The sequence below is a fragment of the Pteropus medius genome, unplaced genomic scaffold (assembly GCF_902729225.1).
Source record: "Pteropus medius unplaced genomic scaffold, Ma_sr-lr_union100, whole genome shotgun sequence".
Taxonomy (NCBI): domain Eukaryota; kingdom Metazoa; phylum Chordata; class Mammalia; order Chiroptera; family Pteropodidae; genus Pteropus; species Pteropus medius.
In genome coordinates, this window is record NW_024346202.1 from 39,218 (window position 1) to 63,306 (window position 24,089).

A 24,089-nucleotide genomic window follows, 5' to 3' on the forward strand; every position below is an offset into this window, starting at 1 on the left:
TGAGAGTTACTTGAAAACAGTTCTTTTCCTGTTTTGTTTTGTTATTTTAGTCTTCTTTTCTCATAATGCTTTTAAAAACTAAAATTTACTTCAATGCCAACCAGATGTCCAAAACTGCAATAGTCTGTTATATTATCCATTATTTCACTTAATGTAAGGCAGCGTGGGTGACGGTATGATGCCCACTGTTTTATGTACCTATAAGAAACTTAAACACGCAGACAATTATAGGTGAAAGGCATCCTGAATTATAAACTGCATTTTAGTGTCAGAGGTGTTAAAGTGTGAGAACATTGAAATAATATGTTCTTTCTAATCCTTAAGACATATCTGCAAAAAAAGGTGTAATATCATGTTACTATTAGAATGTTGTCTTTGTAAAGTAGTCATAATGGTAATAATTATAATAATTTTAGCTAACAATATTGAGCTGTTTTTTTGTACTAGGCACTGTAGCAAACACTCTGCATAGGTTCTCATTTAAGCAAACAACAGTGTCCTGTGAGAAAAAATCACTGTTTTAACCTCCATTTTGTTGATGAGGAGATTGAGGCACAGAAAGGCTGAGTGATGGCGCATAAGTGACAGAGTAAAAATAGAATCACAGCCAAGTTGAGCTGAATCCCCAGGTCATGCTGTCTCTATTCACAGGGGCGCCACTTTCATTAATGAGGTGAGTAACAGGAGCTAATAAATATTGTACTTCCTCCAGATAAAAACTAAATATTTGTTTTGAAGGCAAAGGAATAGCATTTAATGTTTACAATTACATGAATAATAATAATAGCATTTAATGTTTACAATTACGTGTTTGGAGATAGTGCCCTCCAATTTCCTAAAACGTCTGCTCACTTTCACAGGACTGCTCTACATTTGGCCTGTGCCAATGGCCATCCGGAAGTGGTAACCCTCCTGGCAGACTGAAAATGCCAGCTTAACCTCTGTGACAATGAAAACAGGACAGCTCTGATTAAGGTACAGAGACCCAACTTTGTCAACATGCGATGGGTTTGATTCAATTATAGAGAACGAATATGAGTTTATCTCATTAACTATAATTAATAGGAGAAACTCATGCAATGTTTCCTTGAATTTCTAACATTTACAGTCTACTTTTTGTCATAATGTCAATAGGCCGTACAATGCCAGGAGGAGGAATGTGCAACTATTCTGCTCGAACGTGGTGCCGATCCAAATATAATGGACATCGATGGCAACTCGGCTCTGCACTACGCTGTCGCTGCTCAGAATATGGACATGGCAGCGAAGCTGCTTTCATACAAGGCCAATATTGAAGCAAGGAACAAGGCATGGATCAAGTAACTGTATTTACAAAAGATTGGAAATACATTTTTTTGTTTTGTTTTTCGTTTATACTTTTTTAGCTACGAGCATTGTATTTCTAATACATATACTCCATATTATACATCAGACCCTTTCACCACGGAAAGAACTCCAAAGCCAAGTAAGGGAGGGCATGAGAAAGGTGACGTCCACGGAAAGGGCCAAGCTCTGTTTCCCAGCTCCTGCCCTTCTTCCCCAGAAGGAAAGACTTACTGTTAGTGCCTAGGAGTGTGTGACAGCCTCAGAGCCAGCAAAGGACTGAGGGCCTCGGGGGAGTGAAGGGATGGTGGAGGCAGGAAGGGGCTTAGGAAGTGGGTTCCTCTGGCGATGGGGAGAGAAGGAATGGAGACCTAGTCCCCAGCAGGGGGAGCTGGATGAGTGCCTGTGGGAAAGAGAAGCTACAGGCCACGGGGTGTGAACACTGCAGAACACCAAGGTTCTGAGGATTGGAGCAAGTTGGTCAGGTCATGTCTGAACCGTCAGCAAAAGCATCCACAGTGCTCATAGCCACCTTGCCAGCCATTTAGTGATTTTCAAAAAGGCAGATATGCATTTGGGTCCCAGGATTATCATTATAATTGAGAATAAAATTTCATATTGTGCTTTCTAACAGCCAAGATAAAAATCTATCATCCTCTAAACGGAGAAAACCCATGAGCCGTTTAATTGAAGCAATCACTAAAAATGTCTTTTTACTTTAGAGTCCATTTCCTTAGTGACCCTTTCAGAGCAGGGGTGCCTGAAGCTGACACCAGTTGTCTTGATAGCATTGATAGAAGAGAATCCAGCAAGTTTGTATAAGCTGGAGAAACCTTCACGTCTGTTGGAAAGCTCTCAAAACTGTATCCCTGAGACTCTATAATTTCTGAAGTGTTAATATTTGCCATAAAAATAATATTATCAGATTGGGATTAAGCCATGTTAAACATTTCTTTAGTACTAAGCATACAAAGCATATTCTGTCATCCTTCTCAAACCCAGGCGATCTCTCTGGAGTCTTCCTCCTGGGGCACAGTACTTAACTTCTAGTCAAGTAGATATTCTTTGGAATATGATTTAAGAAACACTGCTCCAGTGATAATCATTTAGGTTATTAATTCAATAAAAATACTTCAAGTGTTTACTGTTACGTTTTAGAGTTTGGAGATACAGAGGTAAAAAAACCGGCCTCTGCCCTCCAAAAGCTCTTTGTTTAAATGGGGAGCCATACGATAACTACCGAATACTATGATAGATAAAGTGTGAGAGGAGCCAGGATTTTGGAAGCAGTGCTGTCAGTGTTTGAAGAGAGTGTTGGAGAAGGATGTTGCAGTAAATGTGTTGAAGGGTCGAGGAGGGTATTTTAAAGAGAAGGAGCAGCAGGAGACAGCCCAGAGGGCTACTTGTTCTCTACTTGCTATATTATATGTTTACGTTCTGAGGATCTTTTACAAGCTTTAAAATTCAGTTTCGAGATACGTAATCTCATAAGTTATAAATGGTTTTTGCTGTTTTACAGGATGAACTCACACCACTTTTACTTGCTGTGACTGAAAAGAAACAGCAAATGGTGGAATTTTTAGTAAAGAGAAATGCGAATGTACATGCAGTCGATAAGATGAAAAGGTACAGTTGTGCATTCTTTTTTTTTAACCTTAACATTGTTCTAGAGTGGTAACAATCACTCAGGTCAGGAAGATAAAATTAATAAGAAGAGGATTAACTTATTCTTATGTAGTGAAAGATATTAGGACGTCATTCATTAGGTGGCAAAGTCATTCTGACCGGCCAACAGGAAGAACAGGATACTGCAGTATTCATATTCATATTTATTTATAATGTTGGCTGATGTCATTTGTAACCTAATATTTTTGGTCTTTTGATTTTATATTAGCTCAAAGGATTTCAAAAGAGTTTTATAAGTTTTATATTGTATGGACTCTTAACTTTTACTGTATACTACAATATGGAACTTAGTCTCTCTTACAGTTTTTTTAACCTCTACTTCAAGCACAGTTTTACTTAAAAGATGCATATGAAACAAATAGGACTTGATTTTGTCTTTTGAAAAATTTTTTGCTTTAAGTTAATAACCGGTGTTATTAAGTTATTCCTAAGTGACTATGAATTACTACTCCCAAATACAATGGGTTCATTAGTTTTTATCCTTATCATTTCTAGTATACTTTGATGTTTTTATTTTTAATTGGCATGGGTAGACTGAAGAAAGATAATTTTACTTGAATCAACGTTCTCTTTAATAAAGACAAGTCCTAGGTGAGTGCTAAAAAAGATGGGCTTCCAGTTCACAGAAGACTGGGATCGATGCCTAGCCTTCCCACACGCCAGGAGTGGGACCTTGGGAACACTACTCATCATCACCAAATATGTCTCTTGAAATGAGAAGGAGGATAAGAACATATCCACAAGAATGGTCTGTGTTAGATTATTCAGCATTTACTTCAGTGCCTAGCACACGCTTATCAGTATCGTTAACTCTAGGACAATTATTATTATAATTATTATTAATATTATTGTCTAGAATCTACAAAACACCTTTCAGTCACCTGACTTCTAGCTGACTTTGAGGTACCATATATGAGACTAAGGACGAACAGAAAATTGTTCATTTAAATTGTTCACCTAATTCAGATAAGATCCCACCATAGTTTCTTTCTGTGTATACCCCAAGTGTAGAACAGGCTTCTTTTTTGTTCCTTCCTTATACTTGGAGGTTATTTACAGAGATGAACACTTTAACATGTAAATGGTCACTTCTACACAGACAAGTGAGATATAAATTTGATAAAGTATATCAAATTAGCTGTTTAAATAAATTATTATTCCAAAAGGTGAATTATCTCTTTGTTATTTTAGAACTTCCCTCATGCTTGCTGTAAATGATTCAACCTCAGACATAGTCAGGCTTCTTCTTCAGCAAGGTGTCGACGTCTTTTCTCAAGATAACTGTGGATGGATTGCAGAAGAACATGCTTTTAAGAGAGGCCTTAACTTGTAAGTGTTTACATTAAATTGTTAGTTATCACAAAACAGGTTTAAAATAATTTACAGTTACTTCTTACATAACAGGTGAGATGTCACAGTTTCGTTCAGGCAGTTTGGGAATGGCAGCGGGTTAGGGTCCCTCCTCAGACAGAGACCAGTTAAAGGCTGGACAAGTTAGAAGCAGCAGTGGGTACAGATTCCTTATCTCAGGACTTTGAATCCTTTATCCTTCGGGATCCTAACATGATCTATTCGTTCCAAGTATAAGCCCTGTGCATGGGATACAATAATGTCTCTTCTCTAGCTTGTTATTTGGGGTCTTGAAATGTGAGTTTAGCAGAAAATTCTGTGTTTTCTGGGGGCGATCTCCTATATTCTCCCCCTTGAATTTTTTAAGCACTTAGGATTCCCTAAATCCAAGGGAGACAATCCTCTGTCACTTGTCAGATGGAGATGTAAAGAAAGACACTTTAATCAGTGTGTTGTGTCTATTGATTGTATTGCTTCACAGTGGCTCTTTGAAACTGGTTCTGGGGTCATGAGTGACCTTTGCTCCCAGGTTGCCCTTGCTGATCCAGATGCCTTAGTCTGCATGGTGATTCACACACACTTGGAGTTCAATATTACAATATTTTTCAGTTTACACATGTATGCTTTTTGGCTCAGCCACTGTTCCAAAGCACCAGCACACTGTTCTGGCAGCTGGTCCCCAGCTTGGGCACACAACCCTTCGCCCTACACTCGAAACCTGCGTGGAGCCACATCTGAACGCAGACCTTCAGGATGCGTTACCCTTTGAGTAGACTCTGTGCGTTTTCTGCTAGCAGATGCTAGTTGGCACCATTCTAAGATGTCTAAGAGGTTCAAATAATGCTGCAGGAAAAGGTCAGCTTTTTCTCTCTTTTGTTACCAGATATGCACAAAAGGCCACTTGAAGTCCTGTAGAGCACCTCTTAGGTTGTAGAAGGTCCCACGTCACCCTCCCAGAGTAGTAGGCACCAACTTGTCCAAGATTCCATAATTAAGTTTGGCACCTCAAGTGATCAGTTTTCCAGAATAATGAAAATCTCCCAAGTGACTCGAATCTACCTCAGGGTTCAAAATATTTATACTTATGCCTCCCATGGAAGCCAGTCAACAGAAAGCTCTGAATCTTAAGGAGGTCATTTGGCATTAAGATATCTCAGTCCCATCCATAACTCATCAGTACTCATGTGTATAATTAAGGTCATATCTTCCAGGTCAGTTGGGGACAGACTGGGAGATTAAGCATAGTTCTAATAAAGATCAGCTAGTTCAGCACTGGAGTCGTCAGAGAAGAGACAATAGTAGTTTAAGCCTGGTCTTGACCTTTATTAGGTTTCTGCCCTTGGTGTGAAGATCTACAATAATAAGGGACACTTATATTATATGATTTAATGAGGTAATATATTTATAAATACATTTAGTTACAGATTATATAATAGTGGAGATACTTTGAATTACAACCCCCCAAAAAAGAACAGCCGATGACCAAAATTAATCCCATTTTCTGAAAACTAACCTCTGGGTTCAAGACACTTGCCTTTACGTCAAGCTATGTTGAATTAATTGACTGAACTCTACTGCCCTCAATTCATGACTGGTCGACCTTACTTTTTTTTCCTTCCTTAATCACATGCTTAATAAAAAGTTTGTAGAACTTACAAATGCTCTAATAATTTCATATATTTGGTAAATGATTTTCATTTCAATAGAAAGATAGTAACGTTATTTATCACCTTTTTTGTACACAGCAATTACAAACTAATTCATGATTATAAAGTAGGAGAGATTTGTAAACAGTTGTCTCAGAATAGAAATCAAGGTAAGGCTTCTGATAGTGAATTACTCTTGTTGGCCCTACTATACATAAAATTAAAGAAAGAAAATTTTGCTAATAAAAAAGCAGTGAAAAAAAATGATGTGTAAATTGTATATATATTTTCTTTGAATTTCTTTCTTAATAGTCTAGTATTGAGAATATTGTATAAATTAATCATAGGTAATTAAAAATGTGAGACAATATTGTCTGAAAAGAACTTCATTTAATTAGACATGACACCTAAAATCCCATACATTTTCGTGCAAAAAGAAAAAAACTTTAAATGTGTGTGTTACATGTTTCCTCTATAATCACCTTGTAACAAATTGAAGTTGTTGTAAAATATCGATTTTTGTTGAGTTTTACAGCAAATGGATTCCATTTAGAAGTGAATAGTTGTTTTTACAGAGTGATTTGTCTCACTAAAAATGTCACTAAAACTAGAAACTCAAGAACAACTTCCTGGTACCACAATCAAATGGCAAACAGTGAGAACTTTGAAACATTGTCAGTAACATGAGCAGCAATCCCGATGAGACTGTTTTTTGAAGACATCCACTGATAGTACGAAATTCAGAAAAGCAACGCCTTGTTGAAAAGCGTGTTATTGTATTTATTGTTATAACAACGAGGTCTCACTATTATCACCTTCATTCCACATAAGTCAGAAGAGAATGAGATGCTGACATCATTCGTAGAACAAGTTGTTTCCTTGTGTCGTTTGGATAATTGTTGTGACACTGTAATTTCTTTAGAACAAGAGGCTCTGTCACCATTAGGCAGAAGATAATCATAATAAATATTCACATCGCCTCAGTCGAGTTACAACTTATAATAAAAGTACAAAAAATTTCTAAAATCACAAAAATGCTACTGTACTACCCGGATGTGGCACCAGTGCATTGTGCAATCTGAACCATATGAGGACACTTTAAATTAGAGGATCTGATGAAAGAACTTCTGTAGGTTGGTTTATAAGTTATAGGAATACAAAGTTGAAGTAGAGATTTGGTCTTGAAGGTGCTCAAAATATCGTGTTTGCTGTCTCTGGTTTATTTCTGTGGTTTTTTAAAACAGAATTTCAAAGCCTTTTTATACATTTACATTTTCTGATTAAAGGTTTGCTATTAAGTATCAAGTGTCTGTTAGGTACTAAGTGTTATTCTGACACTGCAGAATATAAACATTTTAAAATCTCAGTCTCCACTCTCCAAGAGCTTATTATCATTGTCATTTTTATTATTTACTATAATTTATTCAGGTGCCAAAGTCCACTGGGAGCTTATAATTCTCGTTATTTATTATTTTTTTTATGGACTGTAATGTGTGCCACTCACTTTAAGTCCATGATGAGAACTTAGAGTTTGAAAATGTGGCAAGGTTTCAGGTAAGCATGCAGCGGGAGCAGAAGTTTGCCAGGTAAAGAGGCAGAAGGACGACATGTGGCAGCAGGAACATCTATCAGGATCACACGTTTGGCAGAAGCAACGACAGTGCCGAGGCTAAGATGCGCAAGTGAACTTTACAGGATTTATGAGCCGTTCAGTTTTGATGGTACAGAACATGTGCTGTGGGAGTGGTCGGGAATGAGGTGACGGCCCAGCTAAGGGATGCTTATGGGAGTTTTTAGTACCAAAGAAAGGAAGAGGTCTTATTCTGTAGGCTTTGGGGAATGCATCACATAGAATGCTTTTAGCTGCACAAAATAGGTGACCGAGTGAACAGTAGCTAAAACAAGAGGAAGCAGCACTGTTCTGGTGGTTCAGTGATGCCATCAGGATCCCCGTTGTCCCCATTTCATATGTGAGGTTATCAGTGTTTTGTTTATGTCTCCTGTCCTGGTCTGCTCATTAGCAACGACTCCAAGCATCATATTCTTATGTGACAATATCCAAAGGCAGGAAGGACCGCTTTTCTTTAGGTGTTTCATTTTTCTTTCTAAAGTTTTGGAAAGTATATTTGTCATACAATATTATATTAATTTCAGGTATACAATGTAGAGATTGGACATTTATATGTCTTACGATGTGGTCAACATGAGAAGTCTAGTAACCATCTATCACCGTGCAAAGTTATTACTGTATTATTGACATATTCCCTTTGCTGTACACTACATCCCTGGGGCCTATATATTTTAGTGACATTGGTGTGGCCCCAGTGGCATGGGGGGGTGGATGGTGCTGTGGTGTGTGGTCCCTCAGTTCTTGCCTGCCAATCAGCAAAGAATTATAGGTCGGCGAGGTTTAGAAAAAGTAAGATTTATTGAAAACACATTTTAGAAGGGAACAGACCGCGCTAAGGTAGGCTGCAGCCCTGTGTAATTTGGGAGGTGAAGAAATAAGACAGAGTACGCCCCAAGGGAGGAGCAGGTTTTCAGCATAGAGAGCTGTAAAAACACAGAAGTGGAATGGTCTGTCTATATTTGGGCCATAATAGGAAGTCTTAGATGATCCATATGTGACGTCACCTTGACTGACCATGGGCTGCTATGTAACAGTTTGCCTGTCGTGCATGTGTTTACCCAGAATTTAGTCCAGAATTTACAATTAGATTCATAAACTTACAGGCATAAACATAGTATTATAATGAGACTTAAATTGTGGGCAAATTAGGGTAGTACTTTCTGTGCATGCGTTTGTTGCTGGTTTAGCCAGCATCTTTTGTGGCTTTTGTGCTCTAGGATTTGGGGTAATTTATAACCCTAAAAGGGAGGTGTTTCTGGGAGGTCCTTAAGGAAAGTCTTCAAGGGAAGTTTTTATGGTCACAGAGTTGGGCCTTAGCTCCTGTCGCTCATGCCTGACTACCTACCTAACATATCCACGTTGTCACAGGTGGCACAATTTTATCCTTTTTTTATGGCTGAGTAATATTCCATTGTGTAGGTATATCAACTGCATCCTCTTTATCCATTCATCTATCAAAGGACAGCTACTTTGCTTCCATATACTGGCTGTTGTAAATACTGCTGCAGTGATCATAGGGGTGCAGATATCCTTTTGAATTAGTGTTTTTGTTTTCTTGGGATAAATACTCAGTAGAATTGCTGGTCTTTGTGGTAGTTCTATTTTTAATTTTTTGAGGAATCTCCCTACTGTTTTCCATTTGACTGTACCAATTTACAACCCCACAAACAGTGCATGAGAGTGCCCTTTTCTCCACATCGTCACCAATCTTGTTTTTTTGTTGTTGACATTTTAATGATAGCCATGCTGAGGCTTGAGGACGTATTTCATTGTGGTTCTGGTTTGTGTTTCTCTAATGATTAGTGATATGTTTCGAGCAATGTGTTTCTTTGAATAGGAAGACATCTGAGAGGCGTGCAGTAGCCTCCCTCTAACATTTCATAAGGTAGGTTATAGCACATGTTCACTCCCACACCAGTTAGAGGAAAACCAGTTAATGTAATTAGCTCATATAATCATTTCTGATTGTCAAGCTGGGGGGAAGCCACCTTCTTTGTGGATTGGGACAATAAATATCCAAACACGACTGTAGTTCTGCAGTGAGAATGAGGACTAAGGGATGTCTAGTGGGTAGGGAGCCAAGCATATTTACTGCAGGAGAGTTTTGAGCTGAAGCGTAAGAAGATTAGATTTGATAGGACACTCTGGTAGAGTGTAAAGCATGGATCAGCAAGCTTTATGTGTAAAGGGCCCGATTTTAGGCCCTCAGGTGTCTGTCATATCTACTCAGACTTCCCATTATAGTGTGAAAGCAGCCGTAGACAATATGTAAGTGAATAGGCAAGCCTGTGCTTTAGTAAGACTGTATTTACAAAACAAGATGGCAGGTTGGATTTGGCCTGTGGGCCGTAGTTTGCTGACCTCTCACAGAGAAGCTAGATTGAGGGAAAAACACATATAGAGGCAGGAAGACTAAGGGAGCTTTTGCTTTTGTGGACTAGTATCGGTGCATTATCAAGTTGTCACCCACCAATGCTGATATGAAAAAAGATCGAGAATCTCAGTTTATTCAATTTAAAATGCTGGACATTTTCTAGACTTAGGTCTTTCTCATTTGTGTTGCTGAATTAATCTTATTCATGTAAGAAATAATAATAGTCAGTGGTGCTTTTTTGTTTGTTTTTACCCCCCTGTGAAAGTTGTCTGTTAAGAGCTCATGTTTGACTAAGGCAGTGGCTATGGCCAAATAAAGCAGAGACAGAAAAGAAGGACAGTTAATATGACTTACGGATGATGATGAATATGAAAGGTTAGGGAGGAGAGGAGATGTAAGATAAATCATAGGCGTTCAGGTTGTGCACGAGCCTTTGACCTGGACACGAAGAATGAATGAGACTGTGTCAGATGCACAGAGAAGAGCTGCAGGGCCACAGGGGAGCCCAGTTTTTCCTCCACATGGCGACTTTGAGTGACTACCCGTGGATAACTCATTCTAGATTTTCGATATAATTTTTTGACTGTTTGACTTGTCTGTGAAGCACTACCTTTCAATAGGTGAGGCATGTTTTTAGTTTTATAAGATATTAAAAAATGATAAAGAAAAATCTTAATAATCTGTAGTGAATTATTAAAGTATATGGCAGTTATGTTTTCCTGTGGTGATCAGTGACTTGATTGATTCATAACTATTTTAAAAAAGTGAAATCCTGTTTAGTTGGAGAAAATTAACAGTGGGATCTCGTCATTTTAATAGGAACTTACAAAACATATTGTCATTAGGATTTTCTACTTGATTCTGATTAACAATATTGTTGCTTATTTCATGTTATTTACTGACATCATTGTTTTATTTATCCCTTCAAAACTTTATTCAAACAGATACAGGTTTGCAAGAATCTCCAAAAGAAGTATCGAGAAAAACAAATTCAACAACAGGTATTCTCTGAAATAACCTTTTGACTGTCATCTTGTATAACACGTCAACCCGGATAATAAAACTTTGATGTAATGCAATTTTGTTAGAGGTTCCTAAAACCACTAGAAAAGTTGACAGCACTCAGCAACATTGTGCTCATGCCTGTGGTTTAGTACAGTGAAAGGATCAAAGCAAAGTCCAGAAAGAGAGAAGGGGCCTGGGACACAGTGTGGAGGAAACCAGGTGCAAGTTTCTAAGAGTGGTCTCCCTCTGGAGTTCCCAGGATGCGCTTGGTTCCTCCCGTGTCCAGTTCTGACACCACATGTGAGACTGTTGTCTACCAGGACCAGTCTCACTGGGCTCAGTGCCTGAGGTTTTTCTGGCACGCTAGTCACATAGGTATCCTCCCCCTGACATGGACCAAAACTCCAGACTCCTAGAAGGAAAGCAAGTGCTCAGCATGAACCACCTTGTTTCTACAGACAGTCGAGGCCCAGTGAGCCCCTCTTGTCAGTTAGGGAATGGTGGGACCCTCCCCCAACCAGGTTCCCAGACACCAACCAAGGGCGAGCCATTCAAGCTGGACTTGCTGAGGATAGTAGGCCTGCTGTGCGAAATCTTTTCTGTACAGTAATTACAGCCCTAACTTAATTTTGGGGGTTGTTTTAACATTTTATTTTAATAGCTGTAGTATGACGATTTCACATGGTACTGGTTTCAGTTGCATCATCCATAATAAATTGCTGTGCTTTTTCCTTTTTTGACTTTTGGTGAATATTGAACAGATATTCTTACAAAAATCACTATGGCAATTACTATGGTAATTAAAATCTCTCCATTTTATCTGATGAATTTTCCCATAAAATTTAAAAATAAAATGGGCGTAATGATTTCTGATTTAAAATTAGAATAAAAATTGTCTTTTAATTTATAGAGATGATTCAGTTTTGATTCATGTTGTACTAAATCCCTGTTGCGATGGTAACGGAAGATGCTCAATCATATTTATCAATTATTTTCTCTCCCATGTATGCAATTAAAGTTGTTTTATTAATCTATTTTCATATGCCTCCTTCAGTTGTGGAGATCATACCCACATTCTGATACTTAGATCTTTTTCTTAAATTTCAAGGTGACTATGTCTTGAAAACAGCACTAATATGTTAAAATATGGTCCAGTGGATTCCTTGAACTTAAAAATAATGATAAGCCTTATTTTTTAGAGTAGTTAGGTCCACAGCTAAACTGAGCAGAAAGGACAGAGAGTGCCCATAAACCATCTCACCACAACCCAGTCTCCCTCATTGTGGACAGCCCGCACCGGTGAGGTACATGCATCACAGTCGATGAACCTGCACTGACTCGTCATCATCACCCAGAGCCCGTAGCTTGCGTTAGAGTTCACTCCTGGTGTCGTAGAGTCTATGGGTTTTGACAAATGTATAATGTCCTGTATCCGCCAATACAGTATCATGTAGAATAGTTTCACTGCCCTAGAAATCTTCTATGCTCTGCTTATTCAGCCCTCCCTTCCCCCCTAACACCTGGAAACCACTGATCTTTTTATTGTCTTCATAGTTTTGCCTTTCCCTTAATGTCATATAGTTGGAACCCTACAGTGCGTATCTTTTTGATTGTTGAAAAATTAAAATCCCAAGATGATTGAATGTAGTTATTCCAGTTGTTCTTTGTCTTTTGTGGGTTTTTGTTCGTTTGCTTGTTGTTGTTCATCAGTCTAAGATCTGATGACATATGCCTTACTAACTGAAAAATCATTATTTTTATAAACATTTGCCACATAATGGGGTAGCTGAGAAAAATGACATCACACACTACTGCGCAGCACTAACCGTTTGGACCCTCCTGCTCCGTGAGGTGGGTCCAGACAGACTCTCTAGCAACGTAAAGACAGAGTCCCAAGAGTTTTTACTTTATAGAACTGGAATCACAAATAAGATTTTACTTATTGTACATTGGAAATAGAGCCAGAAGGCGTCTGTTTCCCACGTTTTGCCATGCTACAAAGGATAATGCCTAGAGACCAAGCTTCCTGAGGATAGGGTGTTTCGTCCTTGACCGAAGAGCTAGAGAAGTTGCATGTGTTACAGCTAAATAAGTGTACTCTCTAACTGCTCTTAATGGTGGATGTCCTGAAAAGTTATGCTATTTATGTTTGACATAGTTAGCTTATGATACTGATTCTACTAATGATACATTTTCTGTCAGCTTGATAGGGTTTGGTTAGAATTATAAAATCTCTGTAATTAGCAATTCACCTGCAGGTATGAAATTTCGATAAATTCTATTCTTTTTTTCTTGCATTATACACACACATAGGTGGGTAAGTGAAAGTTATTAACGTATTAATTGCCTACCTCTAGTATCCTTAATATTCACTCTAGTATAGTCCTCAGGTCTAGTCCCAAAGGAATACTTTTGAACATAGTGTCAGTCTAATATGTTTAAAGTTCTGTATTTTTCGATTCTTGACTTCAAAAATATTTTACTTTTTTCTTTAATAGTGAGTGAGCATTCTGAAGGAGATTCTGTACGCAGGTAGGATTTTATGGATTTTTAAAAATTATGTGTTAACTAAAGGAATACAAAGTAAAGGAACTAACACTTGTTGAGGGTTCTGCTCTGGGCAAGACACTGCATTATGTGCCTAACATTTGTTCTCTCCTAGTGTCATCATAATAGCTTTGCAAAGCAGCTTTGCTATTATAGCCTACTTTTTATTAATTAGGCAACTGTGGTTCAGGGAGGTCAATGAATTGACACACGATTGTATACTTCACAAGTGTCTGACCCATGATTTGACCTTCAGTCAGCTTGACTCCCAAATCCATTGTCTTGTTTCTCAGCCTATACTGATAAGTTCCTGCATATCACTTGCATCATAATATGGTTGCAATCAGATCAACTCAGAGTCCCATTTAGTTATTTGTTACTCCTGATTTAAAGTTTTTCTAAAAAGCCCAGTTATTCCAAGAATTTGTCTTAGTATCCTTGACAATTGCAGCAGTAACTTAGCACCTTGTTTTACCACAGAGCCCTGGTCTTCCATGGGCAAGGCCTAATCAGGCCACTGTTTTTAGGTGTAATGATATCTACTCTTCTTGAGATGAATTACTTTTCTGTAAATGAAGAATATCTCAATGTAGACAATGTTATGTTAACTAAATTCAGCATCTATTTAGAGGTTATTTCTAATTGATTTTCTCTACTTACTGACTTCCCAGTCCAGGTTTTCCTTCAGGCTAGTAGTACCTTTCCTACTTCTTTGCAAAAGTATGGAGATTTTTTATTTTTTTCCTGGAGAATGTTTTTATTCTTCCATGCATTTTCTTAATTTTTTACTTTCTTCTCTACTTTTCTTGGTGTTTCAATTGTTCTGTTATTTTTTTCCACTTTTGCCAAATGTATTCTCCTTTTTTCGATAGACCGAATCAAAAGCACATAGAATTTCAGGGGTTTAAGGAATTTTAGCAATTAATTAGTCAAAGAACCCTCTCGTACTTCAACAGGAGTTTAACATACTGTCCAGTGGTTATTCACATGGAGAGTTTGAAACCCAAACACATTAGAATTAGTTTTGCGTATAGAATAAATGATGAAAGTGGGATTTAAATTCAGGTTTCTAAGCCCAGGATTCTTTTTCTTTATTATCCTGCAGGTGAATGTTTTAATTTTAGGAAGGTGGGGACAGTCGGTCTGGTGAACGCAGTGGACCAGGGTAGGAATGGAATTAGCAGGAGAATCCAAGTTTCAAGAGGGAAAGCACGGAGCGACTCATTTAACTTGTTTTCCAGGAGCAAGGAAATGGAGAGCTCCTACTCTTGGTCACTCGAACCCATCCTAGTTTCAGGCGTCTGTGCCTTCAGAGGCGGAAGATTTAAGGGTTGGGGACTGCCGTGGAGCTCTGCGGAGAGGGACCTGGGAGTGAGAAGGATCACAGCAGCATGCACATTTGTTCTTTGACTTTTGTACATTCAACTTTCAGACATTTCAGCTATTACATCGAACTCCATGTACTGTTTGAGGGTAAAAAGAAGGAAAGGGGTCACCTTAAGCAGTGGTTTCCATGGGAAAGAACCAAGACTGCCATTTTTGACTAACACAGAATAGTTTGAACCAGGGAGAGACCATGGAGAAGGGACAGTGTATCTTCCTACCTTGATTTAGGTCGTCAGATTTGTTGTAGTTCAGGTTACAAAAGTTACATCAACCATAATTTAAAATTTCAATTCTGTCTGCAGGACTTTTGGTGAAAACAATGTACTCTCAGGCTCGGATGTCATTTTTTGTTACGGGAATTTTGTGTCTTCATCAAGTATTTTGTAGGTTAGGAGAAGGGAGGCAGAAACTGATAAGTAAAAGCTTTACTTAAAACAGGTTCAATTTAATTATATCAAGAAACTTTATTTATTATACAGCTAGCTGACTATTCACTCCTCCTTTTTTGTTGTTCCTTTAAAGACATGAATTTTCTTATTTTTGTCATATATTTTTACTCTCAAGTTGTTTAATAAAACCTGACGTGGATGATTCGTGGCCTGAATCAGACGATGACGACTTCTGTTTTGAGACGAAGGTAAAATGCTCTTGCATAAAATTAATTTTGCTGTTCTGAATTTAGTTTTTGTGTAGGACTTACTTGAAAATATAGCCGTGGTCTGCTTATCATTGTTTGTGTTTGTAATGGAAAATTGGTCAGAACAAACAGTTTTATAGAAATATGAATATTTGAGTTTTTTTTCTTTTTTTCCTTTAGTAATTACTGAAGGTGGAGGCTGAGAAAAAGAATGGGATAGGAAAATTATATTGGAAAAACGTTTCTCTCAATGGAGGAGAAATAGAATTTTGTGAAGGATAATGATTCTTAACGTGGCTTAAATTATACCAACATGACTTTTATTCATGCCTAAATGAAATCTTTAATGGATCTAATTACTTACTGTAATAATCATGAAGTTCATTGTGCCTTTCAGTTCCAATATTATACAGCATGTAATATAAAGGTTTTTTTTACAGTTTTTATTTTGGTAAGATATAGTTGTTAAGAGGGAGTTTTTTTGTTTGTTTCTCTCTTGGGTTTTTGTACTCTAAAATAAAGTTAGAAATTGTGGAGATTTAGAAATGTATGAAAACTCATATCACAAAGGGATTCCACTATGTTCTAAGTCATTGCATTAAGAATATATTTAAAAGTCTTCATGTAATCGAAAAATACATGTTTTGCTTAAAATGATAACCATTTCTGGAAGCAGAGATACTTAATAACCATATGTTAATATTTTACATTTCATTTTTGTTGTTTAAAAAAATATTCAATTTCAATTACATTTGACTTTCAATATTGTGTTAGTTTAAGTTGTGTAGCCTAGTGTTTAGGCATTTATAGCAGGGATCCCTAACCCCTGGACCGTGAACTGGTACCGGTCCGTGGCCTGTGAGGAACTGGGCTGTCTAGCAGGACGTGAGCGACGGATCAGCAAGTGAAGCTTCATCCATATTTGTAGCCACTCCTCAGCGCTAGCATCACCGCCTCAGCTCCACCTCAGATCATCAGGCATTAGATTCTCATAGGAGCACTGGTCCGTGGTGCCAAAAAGATTGGGGACTGCTGAACTATAGAACTTACACAGTGATCTCCCTGATAAGCCTAGTTACGCCTGACTCCATACACTGTTAAGGCAATATTATTGACTATATTGCCTATGCTATATTGATTTTACTATACTTCATGACTAGTTTTGTAACTGCCAATTTGTACTTTTGAACCACTTTAAATTTTTCATACAGTTCCCGACCTCCTCCTACCTGGCACTATCAGTTTGTTCTCTGTACCTATGAGCTTATTTCTCTTTCGTTTGTTGGTTTATGTTGTTTTTTAGATTCTACAAATAAGTGAAATCATATGGTATTTGTCTTTCTCTCTTGGACTTATTTCACTTAGCCTAATAGTCTCTAGGTTCATCCATGCTGTCGCAAAGAATAAGATTTCATTTTTTATGGCCAGGTCATATTTTATTTTATTTGTACCACCTCTTCTTTATCCAGTTATCTATCAATGGACTCTTAGGCTGCTTCTCTATCTTGGCTATTGTAAATAATACTGCAGGGGACATAGGAATGCATATATCTTTTTGAATTAGTGTTTTGGATTAATTGGATAAATACCGAGGAGTGATATTGCAGGGTCATGTAATAGTTCTATTTTTAATTTTTTGAGAAAACTTCATGCTGTTTTCCATCACGGCTGCACCAATTTGCAGTCCTACCAACAGTGCACAAAGGTTCCCTATTTTTCACACCCTCACTAACACTTGTGATTTGTTGATTTATTGGTAGCCATTCTGGCATTTGTAAGGTGATGCCTCATTGCGGCTTGAATTTGCATTTCTCTGATGATTAGTGATGATGAGCCTCTTTTCATATGTCTCTTGTCCATCTGTATGACCTCTTTGGAGAAGTGTCTTCTCAGGTTCTCTGCTCATCGTTTAATTGGATCATTTTTGATGTTAAGTTGTATGGGTTCCTTATATAGTTTGGGTGTTAAGCCCTTATCAGATGTGTCATTGGTGAATATCTTCTCCCATTCCTTAGGGTGTCTTTTTGTTTTGTTGATGGTTTCCTTTGCTGTGCAAAAACACTTTGGTTTGGTGTCACATGTATGGGTTTTGTTCTCTTATCTCTTCAGCCACCCTATGTCTTTGGATTGGAGCATATCATTCGTTTGCATTTAAAGTAATTATTATTAGCTTTGTAGTTATTTCGATTTTATTATTTGTATATTTGATCTTTTTTCCCTCTTCTTCAAGATGTCCCTTTGACATTTCTTGTAATACTTGTTTGCTAGTGATAAACTCCTGTAGCTTTTTCTTTTCTGGGTACTTCTTTATCTCTCCTTCCATACTAAGTGATAACCTTGCCGGATACAGTACTCTTGGTTGTAGGGTCTTGCTTTTCATCACTTTGACTACTTACTGCCAATTGCTTCTGGCCTGCAAAGTTTCTGTTGAGAGATCAGCTGACAGTCTAATGGGCACTCCCTTGCACATAACTAAATGCTTTTCTTTTGCTGCTTTTAAGAATCTCTCTCGTCTTTGCCCATTGGCATTTTAATTTTCATGTGCCTTGGTGTGGACCTCTTTGGTTTGGGACTCTCTTGTGATCCCTGGGTTTGTTTGTCTATTTCCTTCTTCAGGTTAGGGAAGTTTTCTTGTCATTGTTTCTTCAAATATATTTTCAATTCCTTGCTCTCTCTCTCCTCCTGGTACCGATTTGATGCAAATATTGGTATGCTTGATTTATCCCAGAGATCCCTTAAACTAATCTCTCTCTTGTTTTTTTCATTTTGCTGTTCTTATTGGGTATTTTCCACTACCTTGTCTTCTAAATCGCTGATGTGATCCTCTGCTTCATCTAATCTGATATTGATTTCCTTGAACAAATTCTTCATTTTGGTTATTGTCTTCTTCATTTCTGACTGGTTCTTTTTTGTGGTATCTATGTCCTTTTTATGTTTCTATCCCTTTGCTGAAGTTCTCACCTAGTTCATCTCTTCTACCCCTAAGTTGATTGAGCATCCTTACAAATAGTATTTTGAACTCTGGTAGATTGTTGACCTCTATTATGTTTAGTTATTTTTCAGAGTTTTTTTTCCTGTGCTTTCATTAGAAACATGTTTCTTTATCTCCTCATTTTTGCTGTCTCCCTGTGTTTGTTTCTACATATTAGGTAGGTCTGTTAAGTCACCCAGTTTTGGCAGAGTGGCCTTATATAGTTGGTGTCCCGTGGGGCTCAGTGGCAACATCTCTTTGTCACCTAAGCCCAGTGCTCTGGAAATGCCTCTTGTGTGGGTTGTCTGTGCCCTTCTGTTGTAGTTGAGCCTTGATTGCTTTTGGTATGTCAGTGTGTGGAATTGACTTTCTGCTACTAAATGTGAGGAATGGCCGTGATTATAGTGGATGAGTTGTTTTGTGTGGGATTGGCTAGGACAGGTCTCTGGTGTCTGCTGAGTCCATTCTTTGGGCGTGTCATGTGTGGAGCTAGCTGTACGTTGCTCTGGTGTGGTCTAATGCTGGTGACTAGATGTGTTGGTTCTTGAGCCTCTTGGGATAGGTCCCTGTGCAGGCCCAGGTCAGCTACTGCTGGTGCCCAACCTAGGGTTACCTTGTAGAAGCTACAAAGTGATCCGTGGTTAGTAGCTGCCTGTGCTGGGCTTGGAGGCTCTTGAGCTGTGCTGCAAACGGAGGCCACTTCCAACACTGCTGGGCTGGTGGCTGTTAAGCAAGAGGTACAGAGCACACAGAGGCCAGGTCCTACATTTTGGGATTTGTAGACCTTTGAGAGAGGCCAGCCACCTGTGAGTAAAAGCCATTGGCCCTGTTTAAGACCTGTTTGTAAGTTGAGTGGAACCAGTTCTGAGAGAATCACCAGGGTGGGGCGAGTTTGATGGACACTCAGATTTGGAGCCTGGCCACACCTGCAGGCTGGGTTGGTGAGGGCTCAGCAAAGCAGCAGTGGTGCCAGCCTGCTGGCGGTGTGGGAAGGGGTCTACACAATGAAACAATGTCGCCCACCTATTGGTCTGAGGAGTTAGGGCTCAATGAAGGAACAAAAAGAGGGAGAGAGCCGCCTTTTCAGCCCTTGCCCTGAAGCTGGGCAATTCAGTTCCCTTCCAAATATACCTGATGTCTTTCGAGCTGCTGCCCAGCATCGGAGCTCAGAGCTTGTGCCTCTGTTAGGGAGTAAGTCTGTGCGTGGGCGCTTCATGATAAACTCCTGGCACTCTAGCGGCCACCCTTCTCACCTGGACTGAATCCCTGCTGAGTTTTACAGGCAGATTTTGTGGATACTTCTCTTCCCAGTACTGATGCTCCCACCTGGGAGTCTGGTGTGGGGCTAGGACTCCTCGCTCCTCAGTGTGGACCTCCACAGCTGAGCTATCCCTCCTTGTTTTTAACCACCACACGTGCGTGTGGGTCCAGCCCATTCCAAAGTCTTCAGCCTTTTACCAGTCTTGACCTGGTTTTTCTGTATATCCTTAGATATGGGTTCTGTTCAGCTAGTCCTCAGGTGGTTCTCAAGGCTGGTTGTTCCATAATTTCATTGTAATTTTGATGTGGTTGTGGAAAGAATCAATCATAGCATTTACTTATTCCACAAGCATGACAGAAACCAGATATTTTTGTACTGTAGGTGTTAAAAATGATCTACCCGGAGTCCGTATATCACATTCTGAAATTTCAGATGTTTTTTTATAGTTATTCAAATACTCATTTAAAAATCCTTGCATCACTATAAGCTACTAGAGGTTAGGAAACATAATCGTGCATATCCTGGAGGACCTAGGATAAGGTCTTGTATGGAAGAAGCATTTGAATAGTTTAAATGTAAAAAAATGAACAAAGGAAATAGTGTTTTGCATAATAAAATGTTACAAGTCATATATAAGGTATAAAATATCAAAATAAAATCTATTTGAATACCTAGAAATAAGGCTTAAACTTATATTCCCTTTTAATGTGTAAGACTTATAAATTCAATTGAGTTATATTTAGGAAATATGGCATAAATAAGAGGAAAATAAATAATAAGTGATAAGGTAAGAAAGTAGGATATATTTTAGTGTCCTTCAAACGTGAATTTAAGATTCTGGATTAAAATTGTCAGCCTTTACTTAACCCCATCTCAAATTGCATTAAATACATATTTTCAAGCCATACATGTCTTCTTAGAATTTTGATTACCAAGTACTTCCTCAAGTGGAAAGTAGATGTGTTAGGAACATTTCTTTTTCTAGTTTTTTATCTCTTTAGTGGTAATTTATAGCTTTCAGATCATCATAGATGACCATGTTCAAATAATTGAATGACTTATTTTATACTGACACAATTAAACTTTTTATTACTGTAGTATTTATAAACAAATAATCATAGAGCAATATAAGTATTATTACAGAATCTCCTATGAACAGAAGCCTTGTTTTACATATTTATATATGTTTATAAATTTTATATATATTTTTACATGTAATATATGTACATATTTTATCAAATTTTCTGTTTATATATAACATATATAGTTTATATATAATTTATATATTTTTATAAAATAGTATATATTTAATATGTAATATAGTAAAAATATATAAAGCAGAGGCTTTTGTTCTTAGTATATTCCCATATGTATTGATGTTAATAATATGTATACATATATATACTGACATTATATATATGTATATATTTCTCCACATACCTTATTGTACTTATGCTTCTGTTTTTTTCCCATGCTTAGTTTTATACTTGATTGACTGGCCATATCTCATTTTTCTCCTTCTTCTTCATTCTCTACCTTTTTTTTCTGATTTATCTCTAGAATAATTTTTTATTTGCAGAAGAAATTTCTTCAGTGTCTGTTTTTCTTTGGTACGTCTCTCTCTGCCTCAATTTTCAACCTATGTGGCCCTGGTTTCCTGTTTATTATTATTGGCTTACATTCATTAATTATTGCCTCACAGGTTTATTCTTTTTTTTTCTCTTTATTAGAAGGAGCTGAATTTGAACAATCTATGGTTTTGACAAACAGAATGTTTGCTAATCCAACCCATCTACATAGGATACTACTAACACCTAAACTCTCGTATTTTCCCCCACAAGAATTAGTTCATGTCAATAAAAATCATGCAAACACATTTCAAAAGATAACAAATAATTAATTTCAATTTCTTAATGTTAGTTTTTGTTCTGTAGTACTCTAAACTGCCTCGGGGTAAGTTTCATAGTTTAATGGATATCATGGTACTTGGATAATAATCATTTAGTGGTCAGGAAAGTAATATATTTGGGTTACTATGTCCTCTGTCATAATCCTCAACCCATGAGAAGATGTAGGTTTCTGTGGGGCAGAACTGGGATACCTACATGAGCCCAAAGCCTGTGTTCTTTCTGTGAGATCACACAGTAATGGTGACTATTATCATTCTTGTTAGCAAATGTGATACTTAAAGCTATGAATTTTCTTCTAGAATGTCGTGAATCCAAGCGTAGCAAAGATAATGTCTGTTGTTCAGCAAGCACTGAAAAACAGTAAGTTATTTGATGACTGACTGTTTCTTACGTCATTCACTGACTCGAAGTTACAGATATTTTCACGTACTCTTTACTTTGTTTTTACTGTAGTAGAAGAAAAATATGGCACTTTGAGGAACGTGAAGGAGACCTCATCTGAGGACGATCAAGCTCATCGTGAAAATGAAGATGGGAGTGCAACCCTTCCCAAACCATCAACTGCAGTACAGGTTTGTTCGCCTCATGATTTTCCATATAATGAAAAGTATCCTAGCAAGAAATGAAAGTGCTCAAAATGATAATAGAAAACAAGCGTAATAACAAGAGAGAGAGAGAGATATATACAAGATTGGGACTTATAAAAGTTCTTGAAAGTAAACAATTCTTATTTATGCCGTTACAGAAGGAAAGAATTAGAAAGCACTAGAAAGTAGATGAGGAGTGGGGTGAAGGAGAAAAATTCATTTGAGAAAGGCAGAATGAAAATCAAGATTTAATTAGAAAGTCAAGATGAAAGATTATTATAAAGATGCAACAGAAATAGGGGGTTAAGGGAGAGCCAGAACCTGCCAGATTATAAAATATGATAACAATTATTTTAAAAGCAAATTAAAGAAAGAAAGCCAAGTAATGAAAAAAAAAATGCTCAGACTTTTCTCAATGACTTATAGCTGATTTTTATGAGGAACTGAAGGAATATTTCATTCTCATATTTTTTGGTAGTTGAAGTTTTAATTTGAAAAATTTTTTTTTTATCCTCACTTATAAGCTCAAGTTCATTCCTATTCTTTCTCTTTGACCTTCTTCAAGCCAATTTGAGAGTTCCGTGGTCTGTTAGGTACACACTGAATCTGTTTGTCTGCTCATCCAACATTCAAATGTAACATTCTTTCCCTTTAACCTAATACCACCGCAGCTTTTCCATCTCTTGAAAAACACTTTTTAAAATTAAATTTATTAGGGTGACCTGGATAAAACAATTATACAAATTTCCAGGATACAAGTCAATAATACATCATATGTATTCTGCATTGTGTGTTCACTACCCAAAGTTAAATTTACTTCCATCACCTTATATTTGACTCCCTTTACCCTTATCTGCCTCCCCTCTTCCCTCTTCCCCTGTGGTAACTACTGAACTGTTGTCTGTCTATGGGTCCCTGTTCATCTTGTTCATTTGTTGCTGTCAGTTTTATATCCCACATGTGAGTGAAATCATATGGTTCTCAATGTTTTCTGTCTGACTTATTTTACTTATCAAGATAATCTCAAGATCCATCCGTCTTGTCAAAAATGACATTATTTCATCTCATGGTCTAGTAACATTCCATTGTATATGTGTACCGTACCTTCTTTATCCAATTATGTATCAAGGTGCATTTCGTTTGTTTCCACATCTTGGCCATCATGAATAAGGCTGCTGTGAACATCGGGGTGCATCTATCTTTATGGATGTTTGCAAATTTGGGGGGTAGATACCCGGAAGAGGGATTGCTCGGTCATATTCTAGTTCTATTCGTAATTTTTTGAGAAATCTCCATCCTGTTTCCCATAGTGGCTTTACCAACTTACATGCCAGGAGCTGTGTCTTAAGGGTTCCTTTTTCCCCACAACCTCTCCAACATCTGCTATTACTAGTTCTGTGGTTGTTATTCATTGTGGTTTTGATTTCAATCTCCCTAATAGCTAGCGATGTTCAGCATCTTTTCATATGTTTTTTGGCCATTTGTAGGTCTTCTTGGGAGAAGTGTCTGTTCAGGTCCTCTGCCCATTTTTCACTGGATTTTTTTTTTATTATTATTGAGTTTTATGAGTTCTCTATACATTTTGAATAGCCTCTTATCAGAGGAGTTTGTTGCAAATAGCTTCATTCATTCAATTGGTTGCCTGTTGTTTTGGTGGTTTCTTTTGCTGTGCAAATGCTTTCTAGTTTGATATTTTCCCATTCATTTGTTTTTGCTTTTACTTTTCTTGCCTTTGATATCAAATTCATAAAATCCTCTCTAAATCCAAGGTCCATG

The 24,089-nt window shown here is 37.6% G+C and overlaps 1 protein-coding gene across 1 annotated transcript in view; it reads left to right on the top strand.

Moving 5' to 3' along the window:
• Positions 1–857: 857 nt before the first annotated feature.
• LOC120613061 (ankyrin repeat domain-containing protein 26-like) overlaps positions 858–24,089 on the top strand; it is a 51,009-nt gene continuing 27,777 nt past the window's right edge. The window contains exons 1-8 of the mRNA XM_039875700.1: positions 858–975; positions 1,135–1,308; positions 2,843–2,949; positions 4,201–4,338; positions 10,954–11,010; positions 15,512–15,584; positions 22,026–22,086; positions 22,180–22,298. Of these exons, the coding sequence (XP_039731634.1) occupies positions 1,201–1,308; positions 2,843–2,949; positions 4,201–4,338; positions 10,954–11,010; positions 15,512–15,584; positions 22,026–22,086; positions 22,180–22,298 (663 nt within the window). The 5' untranslated portion in view covers positions 858–975; positions 1,135–1,200. The remainder of the gene's footprint in view (positions 976–1,134; positions 1,309–2,842; positions 2,950–4,200; positions 4,339–10,953; positions 11,011–15,511; positions 15,585–22,025; positions 22,087–22,179; positions 22,299–24,089) is intronic.